General features: G+C 38.4%; 1 protein-coding gene across 14 annotated transcripts in view; it reads right to left on the reverse strand.

Annotated features, from left to right (window-relative positions):
* The window catches only part of syne1b (spectrin repeat containing, nuclear envelope 1b), a 101,101-nt gene extending 83,974 nt beyond the window's left edge, over positions 1 to 17,127 (reverse strand). For 12 of the 14 annotated variants that reach the window (XM_088087708.1, XM_088087716.1, XM_088087706.1 and 9 more), the window contains exons 1-3: positions 5,413 to 5,882; positions 4,281 to 4,342; positions 597 to 692 (exon numbers count right to left, since the gene is read on the reverse strand). In XM_088087708.1, the coding sequence (XP_087943834.1) occupies positions 597 to 692; positions 4,281 to 4,342; positions 5,413 to 5,488 (234 nt within the window). In that variant the 5' untranslated portion in view covers positions 5,489 to 5,882. Of the gene's footprint in view, positions 1 to 596; positions 693 to 4,280; positions 4,343 to 5,412; positions 5,884 to 14,334; positions 14,629 to 17,014 lie in introns of those variants that run through there. The other 2 variants (XM_088087704.1, XM_088087715.1) reach the window with 2 other exon arrangements.
* Positions 17,128 to 18,844: the final 1,717 nt, after the last annotated feature.

Here is an 18,844-nt window from a genome sequence, read left to right on the forward strand (position 1 = left end):
TGCCATTTAGATCCATTATTTGAAAGAAGGCCAACATCTCTCCAGCCAATATCTCCATCACTCAGCAACTAACACCAAAACAATCTAGATTGATAAAAAGCACTACTAGTAAGAGGAAAAATATATATTCTTCATTTTGGGATAAATTGTCTCTCATCTCAGATAACTACCAGGCACTATCTTTGCTGCTTAGCTTTGGCTTTGAAAAGTATTTTGTTGCTGTAAAGACCAAATAGCAGCACAGTTCTGATTTGTTCAAACTTTTAACTTATATATATTTATATATATAATGTAGTGAATTTGTATGCTGATTTCATGTTTTAAACCATAAAATAAAATAAAATATATTGACAACAAGGCATTATACAATGTAGGGGATCAGCACATACATGTGCAAGGTGATTTGAGGGTGAAAATGTGTGCCTTGATTAACATATTCATTATTTCAAGTGGTTTTTTATAAACGGTGGCTCATCCCCTTTAATAAATCCACACTTAAAATCAAGCAAAATAAAAATTATTTAAGCATCTGCAAGGTAAGAATCAGGTTCAACATGTAATGTAAAATTGTAATAATAATGTAAAGTACTACTTACTAGTCTTTGACCAGACAGAACCTCCAACAGAGCCAAAAGCTTCACCCCATCTTTGATGTCCTCAAAAAGGTCGTTAACCTCTAGTGGGGGTTTATACTGGAGAGAGGAAACACAACATTAACAGCACAGAAAGTAATCATTACAACAAAAATAAAACATTTTAATAATGAGAAATGAAGAAGTCTTGAAAACCATTGGATTTGTAGACCCAGTAATGCTGCACTGTTAGTTCTATGGTGTGAAAAGGATATTGGTATTCTAATCCATTAGCAGGGTGAGGAGAAACCAAATGCTGTTTGTGAGAAACAGGCTTGTTAGCAACAACCACAGAGCCTCCCTGCAGCTGAAAAGATGGTGCCTTTCTCCTCAGCAGTGGCCTGGTGCCCAGTCCTGAGGCGATGCCACTCATTTAACCCTAATTGGACTGTCTCCTGATATCATATCCACACATTTATAAAGCTGCACAACCTCCAGCATGAGTGACAGTGTTATAACCTTGTGTGTTACACAAGCATTATTGTATAAGTAAATGAAACAGATGTGTCTTTTTTCAGCATAATGGACTTTTAATTAAAAGGAAAGCTCGCCATGGGAATTCTTTATTTGGCACCATATACAGGCCATTTCACAACTCAACATACTCCATGACAGGATGCAGTTGGCTGCCTATTTGGGGCAAAGCAGTGTGAAGAGGCGAGCGTCTGTCCTGTTATTCTGTACATGCACACTCCTCCTCCTACCGTCACAAAGGCACGGTAGAAGGTGTTTCAGAAGGTGCCGCAATTTTTTAAAATTCATCTGAACAACACAGGCAAGGCAAGTTAATTTATATAGCACATTTTGGCAAAGTGCTTTACATAAAACGTCAAAAGCATTAAGACAAAGCGCAAAAGAAACACATTAAAGGACATTTAATTACTATTAAAAATGCCATTAAAGAGCTAGAGAATATAAAATAGAAACAAGTGAACATTTACTTCGACAAGTAAAAAAAAACAAAACAAGAATAACAATAAAAGTGCATTGTAAGAAATGAATAAATATTTGATGTGATAAAAGGCAGCGGCAAGCTAAAAAGTCTTCAGTGCTGATCTAAAAGAATTGAGAGTTGCAGTGGACCTGCAGTTTTCTGTAGGTTTGTTCCAGAAATGTGATGCATAGAAACTAAACAATGCTCTGCCATGTTTAGTCTTAACTCTAGGGATGCAAAGCAGATCCCTCCAAGAAGACCTGAGAGGTCTCGACGGTTCATAGTGTAGCAGAAGGTCAGAAATGTATTTAGGGCCTAAACAATTCGGTACTTTAAAAACAACAGTGGTACTTTGCAATTAATTCTCTGACAGACAGGAGGTCAGTTACTGATTCAAAACATGCTCTACTTGTTGATGTAAACCTGTAAACCTTGAGGGAAATAAAATAAAACTGGTTAAAAAAAATACTGTTCAATTAACCCTGCAACTAAATATCCATTAGAATTGTATGAGTGTGCATACAGGTATGTATGAGGAGTTTTTAGTTGAATATACTATTTGACTATAAAAAAAAGTAGTCTGTTCTCATGCCCTGTTCCTTCATATATATACAAAAAGTAATGCATCACAATTCGAATATAACCCACATAATCGGGCAAGGCTGCAAACACATGACCAATGCATTGACTGAAGTAAAGAAATAACGAGTCCCCATAAAGAGGTAGGTCAGGGTAGTGGATAAAACACAAGACTTTTCCCAAGGAGACCAGTGTTCAGATACATGTAAAACCAAATGAACACTGAGAAATTTTAAGGTTCACTGTCACCATTTTTCCTTTCCCAAACCTAACCAACACATCTGTGCTTGTCTTAAGCTTTTCTGTGTGACTTAAAGTTAAGTATGTAACTTTACATTAGATACATATCATCATTCACAGGGTTCTAATTCAGCAGATATCACACAAACCGATGTATGTGCATTTTTAAAAAATATCATACAAATCTTACACAATCAAACAAAAATAAATTATGTCATTATGTAAATCATTCCCACCCTGGAAAATATATTAACTCAGCACCAGCGTCACATGAGACTCCCTAACAGTGGAAAAACTGTGAAAATCACAGGAAAGATGCTGAGTAATACAATATCAGGGGAAATGGACACAGAGGCTGAAGGGAAAGTGTGACTGCTAGAGGAAGTTCAAACTTAGATAATACACACTTTCACCCATAAACAGGAGATTCCTTTCAGACTTACATTCATCATTTATTCAAACACATAAAACTATTACAAGAAAGCTTTTGCTCACTGACAAGAAAAGTCATGTCTATTGAAAACGTTCCTCCTAAATAAGCCAGTGTCACTCATACAGTGTAAATAAGACTGTTTGAGTGCTCTCTCATGATGTAGCTTATGCTACATTAGTCCTATTGGTATGCACAGTGAGTGAGCTTGAGCGCAGTGCATGAATAATGAAGAATAGACCAACAGAGCGTCTCTGCGTTGGCCCGCCACATAACTGAGATTCTTCTAAAGTTTTAGAAGCCACCCTTTGAACTAATTGTGGGCAGATCGGGCTCAACAAAAGGCCCCTCTAAACTGAATCTCTTTGCTAGGTTACAGACTTAAACCCCTGCAGCGGTGTCTGACTAGTCCAACACTGTGCTGTGTCATCAGTGACTCCAGTCCCACAGAGATCACTCATTCCTATTCTGAAACCCGACCACTTCTTCGGTGTGCAAAATCTAATACAGTTTGTTATTTTCGGGTCACAGTATGAAGTAACGCAGCATGTGTTATTGTTATTTACATGCATGAACCTTAGAAGCAGACGACGGCCTACAGGGAACTGTCCTCACCCTCCTGCTCTCCATCTGCACACCGCATCACTATCCCTGCCAATCCTGTCCACAAATACACACACTCACATGAATAACAAAACACCCACACACATACCTACACACTCATACACAGCGGGCACACACAAACACCTAATACACAACATACCACACACACCAGTTTTTGAATAATTCCATTATACCTCCCGTATGTCCACATAAACACACTCCACTAGAGGTGCAGAAGCTCATCCAAGTATAAAGGCCTCTAGTGAGCCTCTTTTCTGCACTGTGAAGATGCATCTGAGCTCTGCTTTGTCATCTTACCAGCAATGCAACAAGCAACATGACCTTTATATGGTTCTCTCAGGAAAACACAACAATCATAGGTTTACTCTACAGAGGATGTGTTCCCTTCCTATCACTGGATCCAGCAATCTGTCACTGTAAACAAACCCGTTTCTACTTAACATGATTTTAAATGCTTAAGAACAAAGGTAAATGGTGTCATTATTTACAGTTAACTGGATAAATTAAATTATCTTGTGCAGTGTTATTAGTGGCTATTATTGCTGCATGGCGAAGCTCGTCTTGCAGTCGGCTCCCTCCACAGACGTGACGGCTCTGTAGCCTGAAATACCATACACCAAAGAGAAGCTACACGATCATCATGACGAGCAATAAAACATCACGAGCCTCTCTGATGTAAAAGGTCAAACATAGCACAGCCTCCAACTTACTTGTGATGTAACTGCTTTGACAATTTGTTTAGCATGAGCCTGATGAGCTTGTAAAATCCTGCAGTCTTAAGCCAAGTGATTTATGACAGCCATGTAGGCAGCGGAGAGTGTGGCTGGAAATTCACACTTACCTTTGCTAAATGAGAGTTGATCCATTTTGTGAAGGTTCTCTTCTGCACCGCCTCTTGCTCATCTGAAAATTAAAGGCACAGAGGGCACGTCAATGCATGGAAGACGCCACATGCCGTTGACAGTTGACTGTTAAAACCCCGTACTTGAGACTAAAGGAGCTGTTGATATTTTTAGAGGACATACAACCAAGTGGGGAGAATACACACAGCAGGACTTGATGATCAGAGATTACAGATTTGTTCTTACAGAGACGCGGCAGTTAATTGATTCTAGATATGGCTGGGTTTATAGCAACCGCAGAAATATAAAACACATGAAATATTAATTCCTAACTATAACTTTAGTCAGTTATAGCGCTTGTAGAACTCCTGCAACCAGAATCATACTTTATTCAGCCTCATGCGAGGATGTCAAGTAACATTTCAGCAGCCCTGCACCAAACATGTTACAAACTATGAATCTGCGATGTGAATAACACATGCTTGCCAGTGCTAGCATAATCAATGCTCCTGAGAAGTGCTCTTAAAAGGAGGTCATACAAGGAGATTAGAGAATGAACGTAGATGGAATTTCTACAAACATATCTTGCAAGCCCCCTCTGTGCTCAGTAATGACATGCGTGATTGTTTAGGTCACCCCCAGCCTCTTTTGTAGTCTATTAATATATTCAGTCCCGAAGCTTCATGCATTATGCAGCATGTATACCAGTACAACTGATTTCTTTGGTGCTGCTGTTGCGTCGAGGACTGATTTGTGACTCCCTGTCACGCCGGTAGACTTGTGCTGCACACTGCACAGAGTGGCCATTTTTAAACATCCACCCTTAGAGATATAGACAGTGGTCACGTGTGTAAGGAAGCAATGCGTACACTATACAGGGAGCAAAGACATTGAGTTAACCCACAGGCAAATGCTTCATCACTGATGCACAGGGGATGCCCACTGAAGCATAGCACACATAAACACGCACACACACTGCACATATACAGCTGTGTTTGTGCAGCATGACACAGTAAATAGTAGCAAGCAGGGATTCACCAAACCATTAGCATCTGTTATTTCTCCGGTAATATCCCAGATTAGCTACATATGTGCACACAGATGAGACATGAAGGCTGCTGCCCTACTTACCACGTAGATACTGAAAAAATCCAGTCACCAGATTTAGAGAAGTCTTTCTGACAGATACATCCTTATAGTGAGCCATTCTACACCCCACTCTCGGGCTCTCCTCCTTTGCCTCTCATGAGTTCTGGGGTACATATATATGTGTGTGTGCGAAAATAAGCTCCACAGTGGAAAAAACTGGCACAAAAACACACTGCTGCTGTCCTTTCCCTTTTCTCTCCAGCAGGAAGCAAAACAGATCTGGCTGCCTGGTTTCCCCAGTGAAAGCTAAAGAGCTGCTGGAGGCTGTGATAAAAACGTCCCCTCCTCCCTGACACTCTCACACACAGACACACTGACACACACACAAACAGGCACACATGCACAGATGGCCGAGGAGAGGGCTCTAACGGATAGGGTCATTTACAATCCCATCCTTCCATCTTCCCGTGTTTTTCCCATCCAGAGGAGCCATGCCTGTGAGGATGTGCACAGCCCCCGCTGCACTGCCTCGCTGTATCATCATACCGTCTGAGGCTGGAGAAAGATCAGCTAGAAGCATGGCTCAACCAATCAGCAAGTGGGAGGCGGTGATGTCACAGCATTGGTTGCATTATCCTGATTTATGCGTGCCTGTATGTGTTTGTATGTGTTTGCCTTTAAGATCTGTCTAATCTTCTTTGAGACTTACACAAAGCATTACAAATATTCAAAGGAATGATGAAATAAGTGTCAAAAAAATTAACATTCACATAAAAAAACACTTATTGTAGCTGTAAAATTAAATGAAATCCCCATAGACCTATTGATTAAATGGACCAGAACAAAATTAAAAGACTGCCACACAAAGCTCACCATGGTGCAACAAATCTTAATAATTAATGCAGAGGCTGGTGAATGACATCCACCACCTGCTCTCTCTCCCTCAGTGTCAATGCTATTGTGACGACACAGCAGACACACCCACCCCGGGATTCCCACTGCACACACAGTATCATGTAAAAGCTCTAAAGCATATCCATTTTTGTCCTGTAAGACCAAACAGAACCACTTCATCTTTAACCAGTCTGTTTTTCTATTGAACCACTACTCCACTTTTCTGAATATAACACACAATAGTGAATAAGTGCGGTACTTGATATCTTATCATCTCCTGCAGAAAAATCCCTTCTTTCTTTCAAGACCACCGGCATACTGAAAGCTTCTCTGATATACTAAAAATAGGCCGCAGCTTGTGATTCTATTATTACTGCTCTATAGAAGGCCAGTGGAACTGGCCCAGAAAAGCTTTTTGGTGAAAATGGATTTTTTTTTCTCCCTTTTACATCAAAACAACGAAAGGTTAAAAGTGGCACCATTTAAATGATGTTGACAGCTGCGTACACTGAAAACAATGAGCTTTTAGAGATACTACAATTAATGCATGCGGTCGTTTATGAGTTCCAAACAAAAGAGGGATAAAATAAAATGTTAACCGTGTAATTAATTTTAATAAACTACTTCATATTAGAGAACTCTTTTTTCCCCCTTTCACTCCCAACCACCCGGAGAAAACACATTTTTAGTGTTTTTGTAATATACTCTGCAATAAATTGCACCTGCATTATTTTTATGATGGGGGTCCTCTTTGTAAATGACCACAAAGGGTAAAAAAACACCATATTCATGGAAATTTTTATTTTACTTTCATGGTAATAGTCCTCAAAATGGTGCTGATATCCCACAAGCAGACCAGTATGTGGTAATAGGTTTTTATAAAAAGGTTTGTTTTGCATCTCTGCTAAGAACAGCAAGTCAAAACCTTTTCACTAAAGCTTTTACTTTTGTTATTCTAAAACGCCTCATGCCAGATAGGTCCAACCCAGGAAAAATACCCTGTGGCGAAAGGAAGTCGTGTGTTTTTGTTTCCACCAGAGGTAACTTGGGCTAGAGATATTTTGATATTTTTATTTGAGATATTTTTATTGTAAGTGCCAACACCTGTATTTTCATCTTGATATGGAACAATACATTTTTTCATGCCTTACTTTGAGATATAGAAACCTATTTTTCTAAAAAGCTAAGTTTTCACCTAACAAATTTAGCCAAAGTCATCTAAACACACGTAGCCATACTAAAACTTAAAAACTAATTCTTGATCTTTGAAGAAACTGTTTGAAGGTCTGTCTTTTTTTTCTTTTAGAAAGGCAAGAAAGGTCCACAAGGAGGTACTGAAAGCTTCAGAGACAACTTAGTTGGGCCTGGAGATTGTTGGGGGGCAAACTGAGATCTATCAGATTAAAAAATAAATAAAGATTACCAATGTGACAAACCATTAAATGCCTGTGGACACTTTTTGACAGGCCTACTCCAGGGATGTTTTGTTTGCGGGGCCCCTCCTGCAAAATGACAAGGGGCCAGCAGCCAAAGACGCCCTCATTAATTTTTTAAACGGGTAGCAGGATGGGGTCACTGAAAATTTTGGTGTTGCACATCAAAAAAAGCCATGACTCAATGTCAGGAATTCGAATTCTGTTATGATTTCGAAGGAGATGGGCTTCTTAGTTTATTATTTTATAATAAATTTGATTGATTATCTAATCTGCATAGACAGACACAAGTACAGTTAACGTTTTGTGTTTCACAACAATCCTCTTTCAGTGTTTTATGTATCTATACATAGGTTTGGCATTTCATTGTTCTTTGTATAGACTTGTTGTTGTTTTCCTTAGAAAGACAGATATAGAGCTTCATTTTGAAAGAGTGCATATTGATTGTAAGGAACAAAACATTTACTGGGAGCAAGCCTTCTCAAGTTTAGGGAAGATGGGTAGGTACCTATAGAACCCATTTTCATTCAGCTACCTTAAAAGAGAGTTTAAGGGACCCCTTTGAGAATGGCCATACTCCCTCAAAAGCATTATTTCCACTTCTAGACAAGCTATGCTGACACAGATGGTACAAATGAGGCATCTGTGGACAGCTGCCTTCCCGCAGACGAGATTCTCTTCATACAACAGTTAAGAGTAGAATAACAAATTGGAGCATGCGCAGTCATTGTGCTTGCTTTGCATATAGTCTAGGTGGTCACAAACAAATGCACGCAGACCCTAGCAGAGACATGGCTTAATGACAACATTTATGTCGTGGACCACAGTGGAGCCTGGTGGACATGCAGATGTGGAAACTATGAATTGGCCCTTAGATTGTTTAGTCTTACAATATACCAATACCTCTGTGCTAGCTTCAAAGCTCAGCGCTCTACAGACAATAATCTCAGCCTCCAATTTTTTTCATCACAGTTGGCCAATGGGGTGGCCAGCAATTGTACTAGGTCTTTGGAGACTCCATTGTCAGCAGCCAGTTCATAAACAAACATTAATAATTATCATTACTAATGTTACTCAGCACGTCCAGGTACTTTATTTTATGCACTCTGGCACCTTCTTTACCTTCAAAGTAAAAAAAAAAAATACAGTGTCTGTCAATCAATTTCTCTTCATTATGAACTAGAAATTGGTTGGCTGGCCACCCGGCACCCTGCTGTGGGCCAGATTTGGCCTGCGGGCCGTAAATTGAGCATCCCTGGTCCACGCTGTGCTACAGAAACAAAAGTATTGAGAATCAATACCCAGCCCTAAAAAAAAAAGAGAAAAAGACCACGCCTTGAAAATTTTCTGATATTTCGGTTCCTCAGTTTCAAATCTAATTATAGCTGTTAAGAATCGGTCCTGAGTTTCAGTCTCAGACAGTTTGAGTAATAAGATGTACATACGTATGCAGGTCAGGTCTGGATATACTAACTCTGACAAGCATGAAATCCTTATGTAAAACACCTCCCCCATCACTGAGTCATTATGTCTTAGTCAACTGATTTAATTAAGCCTGATGTAGTACTAGTAGCTAAGTGGCAATTAAAAGTGGATATCGCTCCGGCAGCCAACACCACACAGAGCATCAAACCACTAAAGCATCTGCCATCCACATGAGTAATGGAGTACTTAAGGTGATCTTAGGACAGATGATACCTTTGGCAATACTGTACTGTAGGTGCTTGGCTTCACTTGCCTGTGTTGGTCACCTGGGAGCACTGTAAAAGCCCACTCACTCTGTTGTTGTTCCATTTAGTCGAGAGCAGTCTTACTTTAGCTCCGACAGACCAACAACAACCAGGCAGGGCAAGAAATGATTATAGCTGGTTGATGTGTGATGCTTGACACTGTGGATTTACTTATGGATGTTTTCTTGGTCTTCAACCAAACAACATGACAATACTGTAATGTAATATTCAGAAAACAAAGATAACAAATAAGGAATAAATAGAAGACATGGTTTGTTTTCTGCAATGATTAATATTCAAATCAGTCTGAAGCAGCTTGGCTTTATGTGGAGTGGAAATGAGGCTTTCTGTGTTCATGAGATCATATCAGTGTGATGGCTGTCTGTCCCTGGCAGCTGCTCCTGACACTGTAGAGTGGAAGCACCTCTCACTGCTGACAACACGTCTTTCTTTCACTTGCTTTTACTCCAACCATGATGTAACTACTCCACCCCCTTGGAGAACACACATTTTTAATAATGGGTGTACTCCACTACAGTGTTTTTTAGCTTGTGACCTTTAAAAACAAACTGGCAATCTTGTGTTACTGGCTGCATGTGCAGAGTAGGGAGGCGTTTTGGTAGATTGACAGAAAATTAACAGGCAGCTTTTTTGATCACTGATTCATCGTTAAAAAGCCAAACATTTACTGGTTCCAGCTTCTCGAATGTGAGGATTCCCCGTGTCTCATTTTAAACTGAATATCTTTGAGTTTTGGACTGTTGGTCAAGAGAAACAAAACATTTGAAGGTGTCGCCTTGGATATGCAACACCAGTAATGGACGTTATATCACTATTATTTTAAATTCTGCAAAGTCATTATTTTCATCTATTTATCTGACAGTTATTTTTCAATTAAAGGTCTACTGATTAAAATTTAGTGGCATCCCGTGGTGTGGTTGCAAAACTGAAACTTTTCCCATGTGCCCATCATGCTGGAGAGCTATGTCGGCCCTGTCATGAGTCAGTGTTTGATATGTCCGTTGATATGAAAGTTCTCATAGCAGACTCTGTGTATGAGGGCCCACTCCATATGAAGACACCTTTCACACATATAAGAAGAACAAATTGGCATGATTTCTTTGAAAATATATAAATGGCCCATTCTAAGGCAACAAAAATGCAATGATTCTTATTGTGAGACCGTTATAAAATAATAATAACATAGTTAGCAATACTACATACCATTTCTGATAATAAATGCCTCTAAATCCTGCATACTGGAACTTTAATCAATTTGTTTTTTTTTGGTTGGTCCATAAAATGTCAGAAAATGGCAAAAAATGACAATCTGTGTCTTCCAAAGCCAGAGATGATGTCCTCATATGTCTTGTTTTGTCCACAATTGTCACAGTCTGCTACTGTGACAATAAAACAATATCATACAATATCTTACAAAAATGATTATTAATGTGTACTGTCCCTGTCATCTTTAACAATATAAAGCAAAATATAGACACTTAAGAAGCTTAAATAGACAAGAATTTTTACTCTTTTTGTTATGAAAAATTACTAAAAAGTTGAATTTATTATCAAATAGTTGGTGATTAATTTAATAGTTGACAACTAATCAATATATGAAGTAGTTGTTGCAGCTCTAATGTTTTTTCCTCACATTTTGCGTCACTTGATAACTTATCGCAGGAAACATAGAAACTAAATATTACATGACATTTCACATCCTGTTACTGGAAATCGAAGAAAAACCTGAAAAAGTAATTGTGAAAAAAAAATAAAAAATTACATCAATAGGCTTCCTGCTTTCGGTATGTGATCAGGGAGGGGCCCTTCACCACACAACAAGACGTCACTGCAAACCCTCCACCAGCTGTGTGTCTTCATATCCTGTTTGACACATAGTCTCAACTAGAATGAAATCCACAAAAAAAAACCCCAGACAACCACGCTTGTCATGCATAGTCCACCAGGCACTGAGCACACATTAGAGGTACCCTGAGGGCATATAAGGCCATAAGGTGTTGCTACACTGTTGTCTCGTGGTGCTGAAATCAAACATACCACTATAACATTATGAAAGCAACAAGCTGAAGCAGACTTTCCTTAAGACTGGTTGTTATGACATTCTTGTCAAATTTGTTTTAGACTACTACAATCAGCACTAGCTAGATGTCTTCACAAGACTACAGATTTGCTGGTGTCAATAATTCATCCACCCAGATGGACTGTTGCTCAAGTCGAAGTGAGCTTGCAGGAACCCCTCCCTGCAGGACGCCTTTAATGACAGGAAGCTGCATTTGATTACTACAGAAAAAGCCCAGGCTACCTTGTTGCCTGCCATCCTCCGAGCACCTAAAACCACGGGCACAATAACCTCTTCCAGATGTGACCTGACACCAAATTCCACTTCCTGTCATGAAACACGCAACAGTGACTGGCACTTTGCCTTGCAGAAATGAGATTTGTGCACTGTTCAGGTGAATTTGATTTAGTAGTTATTACATCTCAGCTTTCCTCTCATTATCTTAAAAATGTGTATTGAATTCTGATTATAGTTGAGGTTTGTTTGTCACTTTAGAGGGATGGAAAACGAGAACTGTAAAAGTGAGTGACCTAAATGTTTTAAAGCTTTGATCGACTTTAAAATCAGTATTCTACTGCTCTGTTATTTTTAAATATGGTTATGCATTACCCCAGAGAGCTCATAAGTTAAGAGAAAGTTACCCAACATTATTCATTATGCATCAGAGTTAAATGCTGTTATTCTCAACTAACATCAGTCACTAGCAGTCCGGCAACTGGGACAGTTTGACCATATGTGACAGACTTAAAGATGCGCAAGATGTCAAAAAAATCAAATGTCTGGAATTGTTAGTTTTCTAAGATGACACCCAATAGTCGAGTGCCAGATACACCAAAGCAAACCCGAGCTCTGCAATCACCTGACCCTCTGTCGAGGCTTTGAATAATCACAACCAGTATTTCTCATAGAAGCTTCCACACCCTAAAACTGGTATTCGGGACTGCCCTAAAGAACAGTTTTCTGTGGATAGCCACTAAATTGTCTGATCCACTGGAATTATCTGCCTCTGAGCTTATCAATTAAAGATCCAGGTATTTTCTTTTAAATGTTATGCACTGCAGCATCAAACAACAAGAGGGAGTCAAGCAGAGCGAAAGAAATGGTCCAAAGTGTGGTTTCATTTCACAAAGAAAGTGCTCATGGTAGTGGTTCAATCTCCAGCTCCTCCAGCCTGCATGTCAAAGATACTGAGCCCCGAATTCCTAATGATGGCTGTGCCGTCATTAGTGCTCCGATGACTCGAAAGAAGACACAAGTCCACAAGTCCATTTACCATGCATTCGAAAACATAAACTTGGAGAGACTTAGACATGCTTCAGTTCACTTTTAGGAACCTTATATAATCCTTTAGAGTCATTATAAGCAAAATGTGTGAACAAAAATTAACAACACCGCAATGGCAGGTGCTCTTCTGTAATTACACACTGCACCGTTATTAAGAATTAAGAATACCTGCTAATACCAAATGAATGTCAATAGCTGTGCAGAGCACAGGAAACCATGCCTCTGTAGAGCAGGAACTGGGCACCACTGGCACAACCACAGACAATTGTTTCATAACAGTCGCTATGGTAACAAGCCATAACGTGTGAAATTTCTTGGTATACTCTGCGTCCAGAAATACATCTGAACTGAGTGGAAGCAGATGCCAGAATCGAACAGACTCGTGTAGTGATGGTAGTGGCCTAATGCCCTTGTAACAGCAGGGGGACACCAACAAAAAGAGACTCCCGCTATCGATCTATTCTCCTACCAAGGGCAGAAAGGGTGTCAGGTTTTAGTCTTGCTTAGTGCATTGTCTGTGCATTCATGAAGCCACTGTTATTGTGACTCAGTATCCCATGTCAAGAGTCAGAGCAGATTAAATGTTCCTACTGATCGCTGGCTTGCCTCAAAGAGAAAGAATAAAATTAGGAAGCTAATTTTTAACCCAAGACTATGATAAAAGTATCTAATTTTCTAAGAAGTCACCAAAAGGACAAAATTATTGCAAATGTCTTCAAAAAATGTGACCAAAAGTTCCTTTTACTGGTGACAAGATCACTTGATGCTACTTGGATAATGACATGGTTTGAAAAAACATGCCTCTATGCAACAAATGTAGCTTTTTAATCTCTACAGAAAATCAGATTTAAAGATGAGAGGGCAAACTGTGGCGACATCAGGAGTTTCACAACATTAACTGAATGAAAGAAATCATGTTTCTCTATATAACGTCTTAATTACCCTTTATAGACCGGCAAACAATGTAGCATGTCTTTTTGTTGTTTGACCACAAGATACCACAAGAATGAAAATTAATTTTCCAAATAAGATTATGTGCTCCTGGAAAACATAAATCTGGTGCAGAAGAGACCATGTGGACATTAAATCAGATTACTTAAATAAATAAAATGTCTGCTTTCAAAGGCTAGACATGCTCCATGACAGGACAGTTACAAGAACTTTTTAAGTACTAAATTTTATACTTAACACTGCATTTTTAGCGCATTTTATAACTCTAAAAATCTTTGCCAACAATGCAGTATGCGGAGAGACAAGAAAAATGAGGCACAGGGATAATTATAATCCTAGTAAGCACTAAGAGAAATAGATTAATTTTAATAACACATTTTCTAACTGTTCGCCTAAACGCTCCTATGTGAGTAAATGGGTGTGTGGGTGTGTGTGAGCATGTGTGTGTGAGCATCCTGCCTTGCAGAAGCTGGCAAACTTCACACGGGCACTCGGCCCAGTCATTGAATCAGCACAATGTTACTGTGCAGCAGCGCAGGAGGAGAGAGTGTTTTGTCCGAAAGCCGGCTGAACCATAAAGAATGACACTTACCCTGCAGCTTTTGCATCACATTTGCGATGTCCACAGACGTTCGACCGAGGTGCCTTGGAGAGGCCATGTCGTCTCGCCGCAGCTGTATGACAAGGTGGGTCACTGATGCTGACGGCAAAAGATCCTTCACAACTGTCCTGAATGGGACATCCCCTCCGCCCCTCCCTCCCTGACTCTCTCTCTCTCTCTCTCTCTTTCTAATTTCTCTGCAGGACCAGGTCCAATTGATTCTCAGGTTTCATGCAGCGACAAGCAGGTTTACTGTCCAATAGAAGAACCTCTTCCATTCATTGCCTGCAACAGAGAAGTAAGAGGGTTTCAGCTAAGGCAACACAAATTGTCAAGCAGTGATTGTACAACACTGTTGCTCTTTGCTGCTTAACCAACAGTATCAAGCGTTTATCTGCTAAATTTTGGGCCCAATTAAACTGTGAAACTTCTTTTCTTGTGCATGAGTACATGTTGAATGCCTATATTAACACCACCCCAGGGAACTCAGCTAATAGTTAGGCACACTCATATGTTTCTCACAGTTTACCAAAATCACAGAATTACCACCATCTGCTGTGACAATACTAATTAATGTTTTCATTATTTTATTCTAGTTTTATTGTTTGTGATATTGTACCTTATTTGGCAACAACTTGTTACTAACCTTAATATCATTTGCATATCCAACCTGGGTACATGTCTAAATCATTGCTTTTTTCCACATTTTTCACATATTAAGAATAACACTGATACATGATTGATTAAAGGACACTTAAGGCTAAATGTAGGTTCAACTATTTATATGATAGTTTGACTTTTTCCTATTTACTCAATAGCTGGTATAAGTAGAAAAATCTGTCCGAGGAACAGGTCATCTTTATAATTTTTGTAAAATGCTTTGCAAAAAAAGTGCTTGAAATTCTTTTTTTCTTAATGATTGTTAATGATATTTGTGACACCTGTGCTTTTCTCTGACTGTATGACAAATTATCTGTTGTGAAAAAAATTCTATCAATGTAATGTATGATTTTAAAAGCTACAAAGTGCAGTGAAACAGGCTAATCAAACTGTTTATGACTTTACATTATCACGTTCCAATCAATTAATTGCTTACATTTAAGATTTAAGATTACTATAATTGTCCCTGGGGAAATTTGTCTTGCCACATAAAAATACATATCATGCAAAAAAAGACATAAAGTGCACAGACAGCGCAGACATAAAGTGCATTCAAACACATTACACTACACATTACACTTTACACTCTCCATTTGTCCTGAGTTTAAGAAATTCACTGATAGAGGGAAGAAAAGGGGTTTGGTGATTATTCGGGTATCTCCTCCTGCATTTAATTTGATCACTATAGTATGTACCAGATGGGAGCACCTCATATTTCGAAAACAGGTCATTGACTGCAACTCATATCACATACAAGATATGAGTCATTAGTTCTCAAAAAGTGCCGCCAAGAAATGGACAGGAAGTAACAGCTATAAATAAAGATATACAGCTGCACAAAGATGATAAGGATAAGCACTCTTTACCACAAAGACAGAAGTTACAGCCAAATAAAGGGACTTTTCTTTATTTATCAGAGGAGAGGCTGGCAAGTGTAAAAATTGTTTTCCACCTGATGATGTCATTTTGAACATATTTGGCATATGGAGAAAATAGACCTACATGCCATTTCCACTATAGGTGCACTGTCACAGTCAATGTTGCTGCTAATCATTGACATATCCTAGGCTGTTATAATAAAAATAGTAGGCCTAATAATAATAATAATAATAATAATAACAATCTACTAAGCATGCAGTATATTGGAAATAATTATTTCTTTGCATCTAAAAAATAGCGGCATAATGACAAAAACATGGCATTTAAAGGGTTAATATCCTGAAAATTTATGGATATTTGATATCTATGATTAAACTTGATTTTGAAAAGTGCATTTTGAGCAATACAGGTCTGTGTAATATCAAAGCAGGCCCCCAGGGTTAAAGTTGTACGTCCCTTCCCTTAGCCAAAATTATATATATATATATATGTATGTATATATATGTATATATGTGTGTGTGTGTGTATATATATATATATATATATATATATATATATATAATTCCCTCCCCAGTGTTAAAAAATGTAACATGCCTCCCCTGTTTTGCACCACCTACTCCTCCAACATAAATAGCTAACAATCCCTAAGTGTACAACAACCATATTATATATAAGTAAAATGGTTAAAGAACGACATGGCTGTTTAAAAATATGTTAAAATAAACACTGAAACTGTTATTCTTCTTGGCAAGCAAACTTAGCTCTTTATGAAGAAACAAAAAGGAAGTTAAATTGTCGAGTGAAAATGTAAACAAATCAGCCCAAATAAGTTAGCTAGCTAAGCACAACTGTTAGCAATTAAAGGTTACATTTACACCTGTTGCGCACATATTAAGTTATCATTGTTTAACACTTATAAGAATGAATGAAACATGTTTAGTTACCTGTATAGTTACTTGAATTATGTTTTGCCGCTAAGTTAAGACGACAGGAAGTTACTAAAACACCACAAACGCAACGCTTTGAACTCAATAAAAGCGAAAAAAGTAGCAGAAATAGGGACCCTAACAACAAACAAGCAATTACAACACTATCGATGAAATCTGAAATTGCGTGCCACATGTCATCTTACCACACTGAGGGCTGCGCAGCATCAACTTTACAGAGGAAGTGTCTGTGTGTTGCCTTGTTGCCAGTGGTAACGCTGAAAATGAAACATGGTGGCGTGAAGTGAAGTTTGTAACCGCAAGAAGGAGAAGCAGGGAGGCGATACACGCTGCTGCTGCTGGCAGCAAACTGCACACAGACCGGGGGAGGAGGGGTCTGAAGTGTGTGGTCTAGTTCCTGTCTGTCCTCCTAATTTTTAGGGACAAAAGGGGTCATTCTTTGGGTAACCGGAGGAATTCCGGGTATCCCCCTGTCTGTCTCAGGGGTTTGTTTATGGCACTTCACGGTTAGTTTACGGTGACCTTTTCACACAGTGTGTAGTAGTTTGTGTGAATGGATGAATGGATGGATCACAGGATGCTGTAGATGTTGACAGAATAATATAATATAATATAATATAATATAATATAATATAATATAATATAATATAATATAATATAATATAATTTCTATTTTATATTCTTTTGTCTTATTTTATGTTGGGGATGGTATTTTATTTATCAGAGGAGGGTGGCTGGGATGTGATTTTATATATGTGTGTATATATATATATATATATATATATATATATATATATATAAAGGCCTATTTATTTATATCTTCACTCAAAGCTGCAGATGACATGCAGGTCATTGACTGGCCAGTTTGAGTTTACAGTGACCTTTTCACACAGTGTGTAATAGTGTGTAATAATGGATGGATGGATTACAGGGTGCTGTAGATGTTAATCTTTTTAATATTCTATTGTCTTATTTTATGTTAGGGACTGTACTTTATCTGTCAAAGACAGGGCATGGCAGGTGTGCGACTTTATTTATTTATTTATTTATTTATTTATTTATTTATTTATTTATTTACATCTTGACCCAAGGCTGTAACCTCAGAGGCTAAGAAATGAAGCCTTGAGTCTGGCATTTTGGCCGTCGCCATCTTTGCTGTTTTAGAGCCAAAGATGACCACCTGATGCCCAGACTGTAAAAACTCAAGTGGTCCCGCCCTTAAATATGCTTTGATAACAATGACTTAAAAGAAAAAATTTACCCCCTTTACAGTTGTCATGAATGTTAAGATTAGCTATAGAGACCCAAACTTTTTGTTTGGTAACATGTTTTAAACATGTTTATTTCTGTTGCAAAGTTTGGTATTTTAACATGGGAGTCTATGGGACTGTGAACTCAAAATGGCAAGTCGATGAACTGCAGTTCCTCTGCACTGGCTTCATTTCTTAGCCTCCGAGGTTACAGCTTTAAGTCAAGATATTAATAAATAAATAAATAAATAAATAAATAAATAAATAAATGAATTCACAGACCAGCCACCCCCTCCTCTGATAAATAAAGCACAGTCCCCAATCCAACAGATTCTTTTTTTGCATTTGTGTGATTTTCTTTTCATACATTTTGTTGCATTGTCTGATGGAGTCTTAATATTACAAAATCTATTGCCAACGACTGCTTCACTGTAATTTTTGTGCATAACAAATGAAAAACTTTGAGCTTTGGGTTGTCAGGTTTTGGGAAATTCTCCCGCAGTATGATTGCACACTAGTTGTTAAGCCAGCAGTCAGTTTTCAGCAAAAGGTCACAAGGTTAATCACTGTTTCTAGTAAGCCAAAAAGAAAATAATTCTGAGTTTTTTCTCAAATTTCTTAAATTTTGCATATGAAATCCATAAGATCCATAACCATAACTGCATGGTTGTGTTCAGCAAATAAAGAAATAGTAAAATGCAAACCAAAGCAAACTCTGCCCTCTGCTGGCTCAGAGACCACTTGTTGGACATATCTGAGCAGCAT

Source organism: Plectropomus leopardus, chromosome 14 (genome assembly GCF_026936395.1).
Source record: "Plectropomus leopardus strain MGB_pleo_1.0 chromosome 14, ASM2693639v1, whole genome shotgun sequence".
NCBI classification, from domain to species: Eukaryota; Metazoa; Chordata; class Actinopteri; order Perciformes; family Serranidae; genus Plectropomus; species Plectropomus leopardus.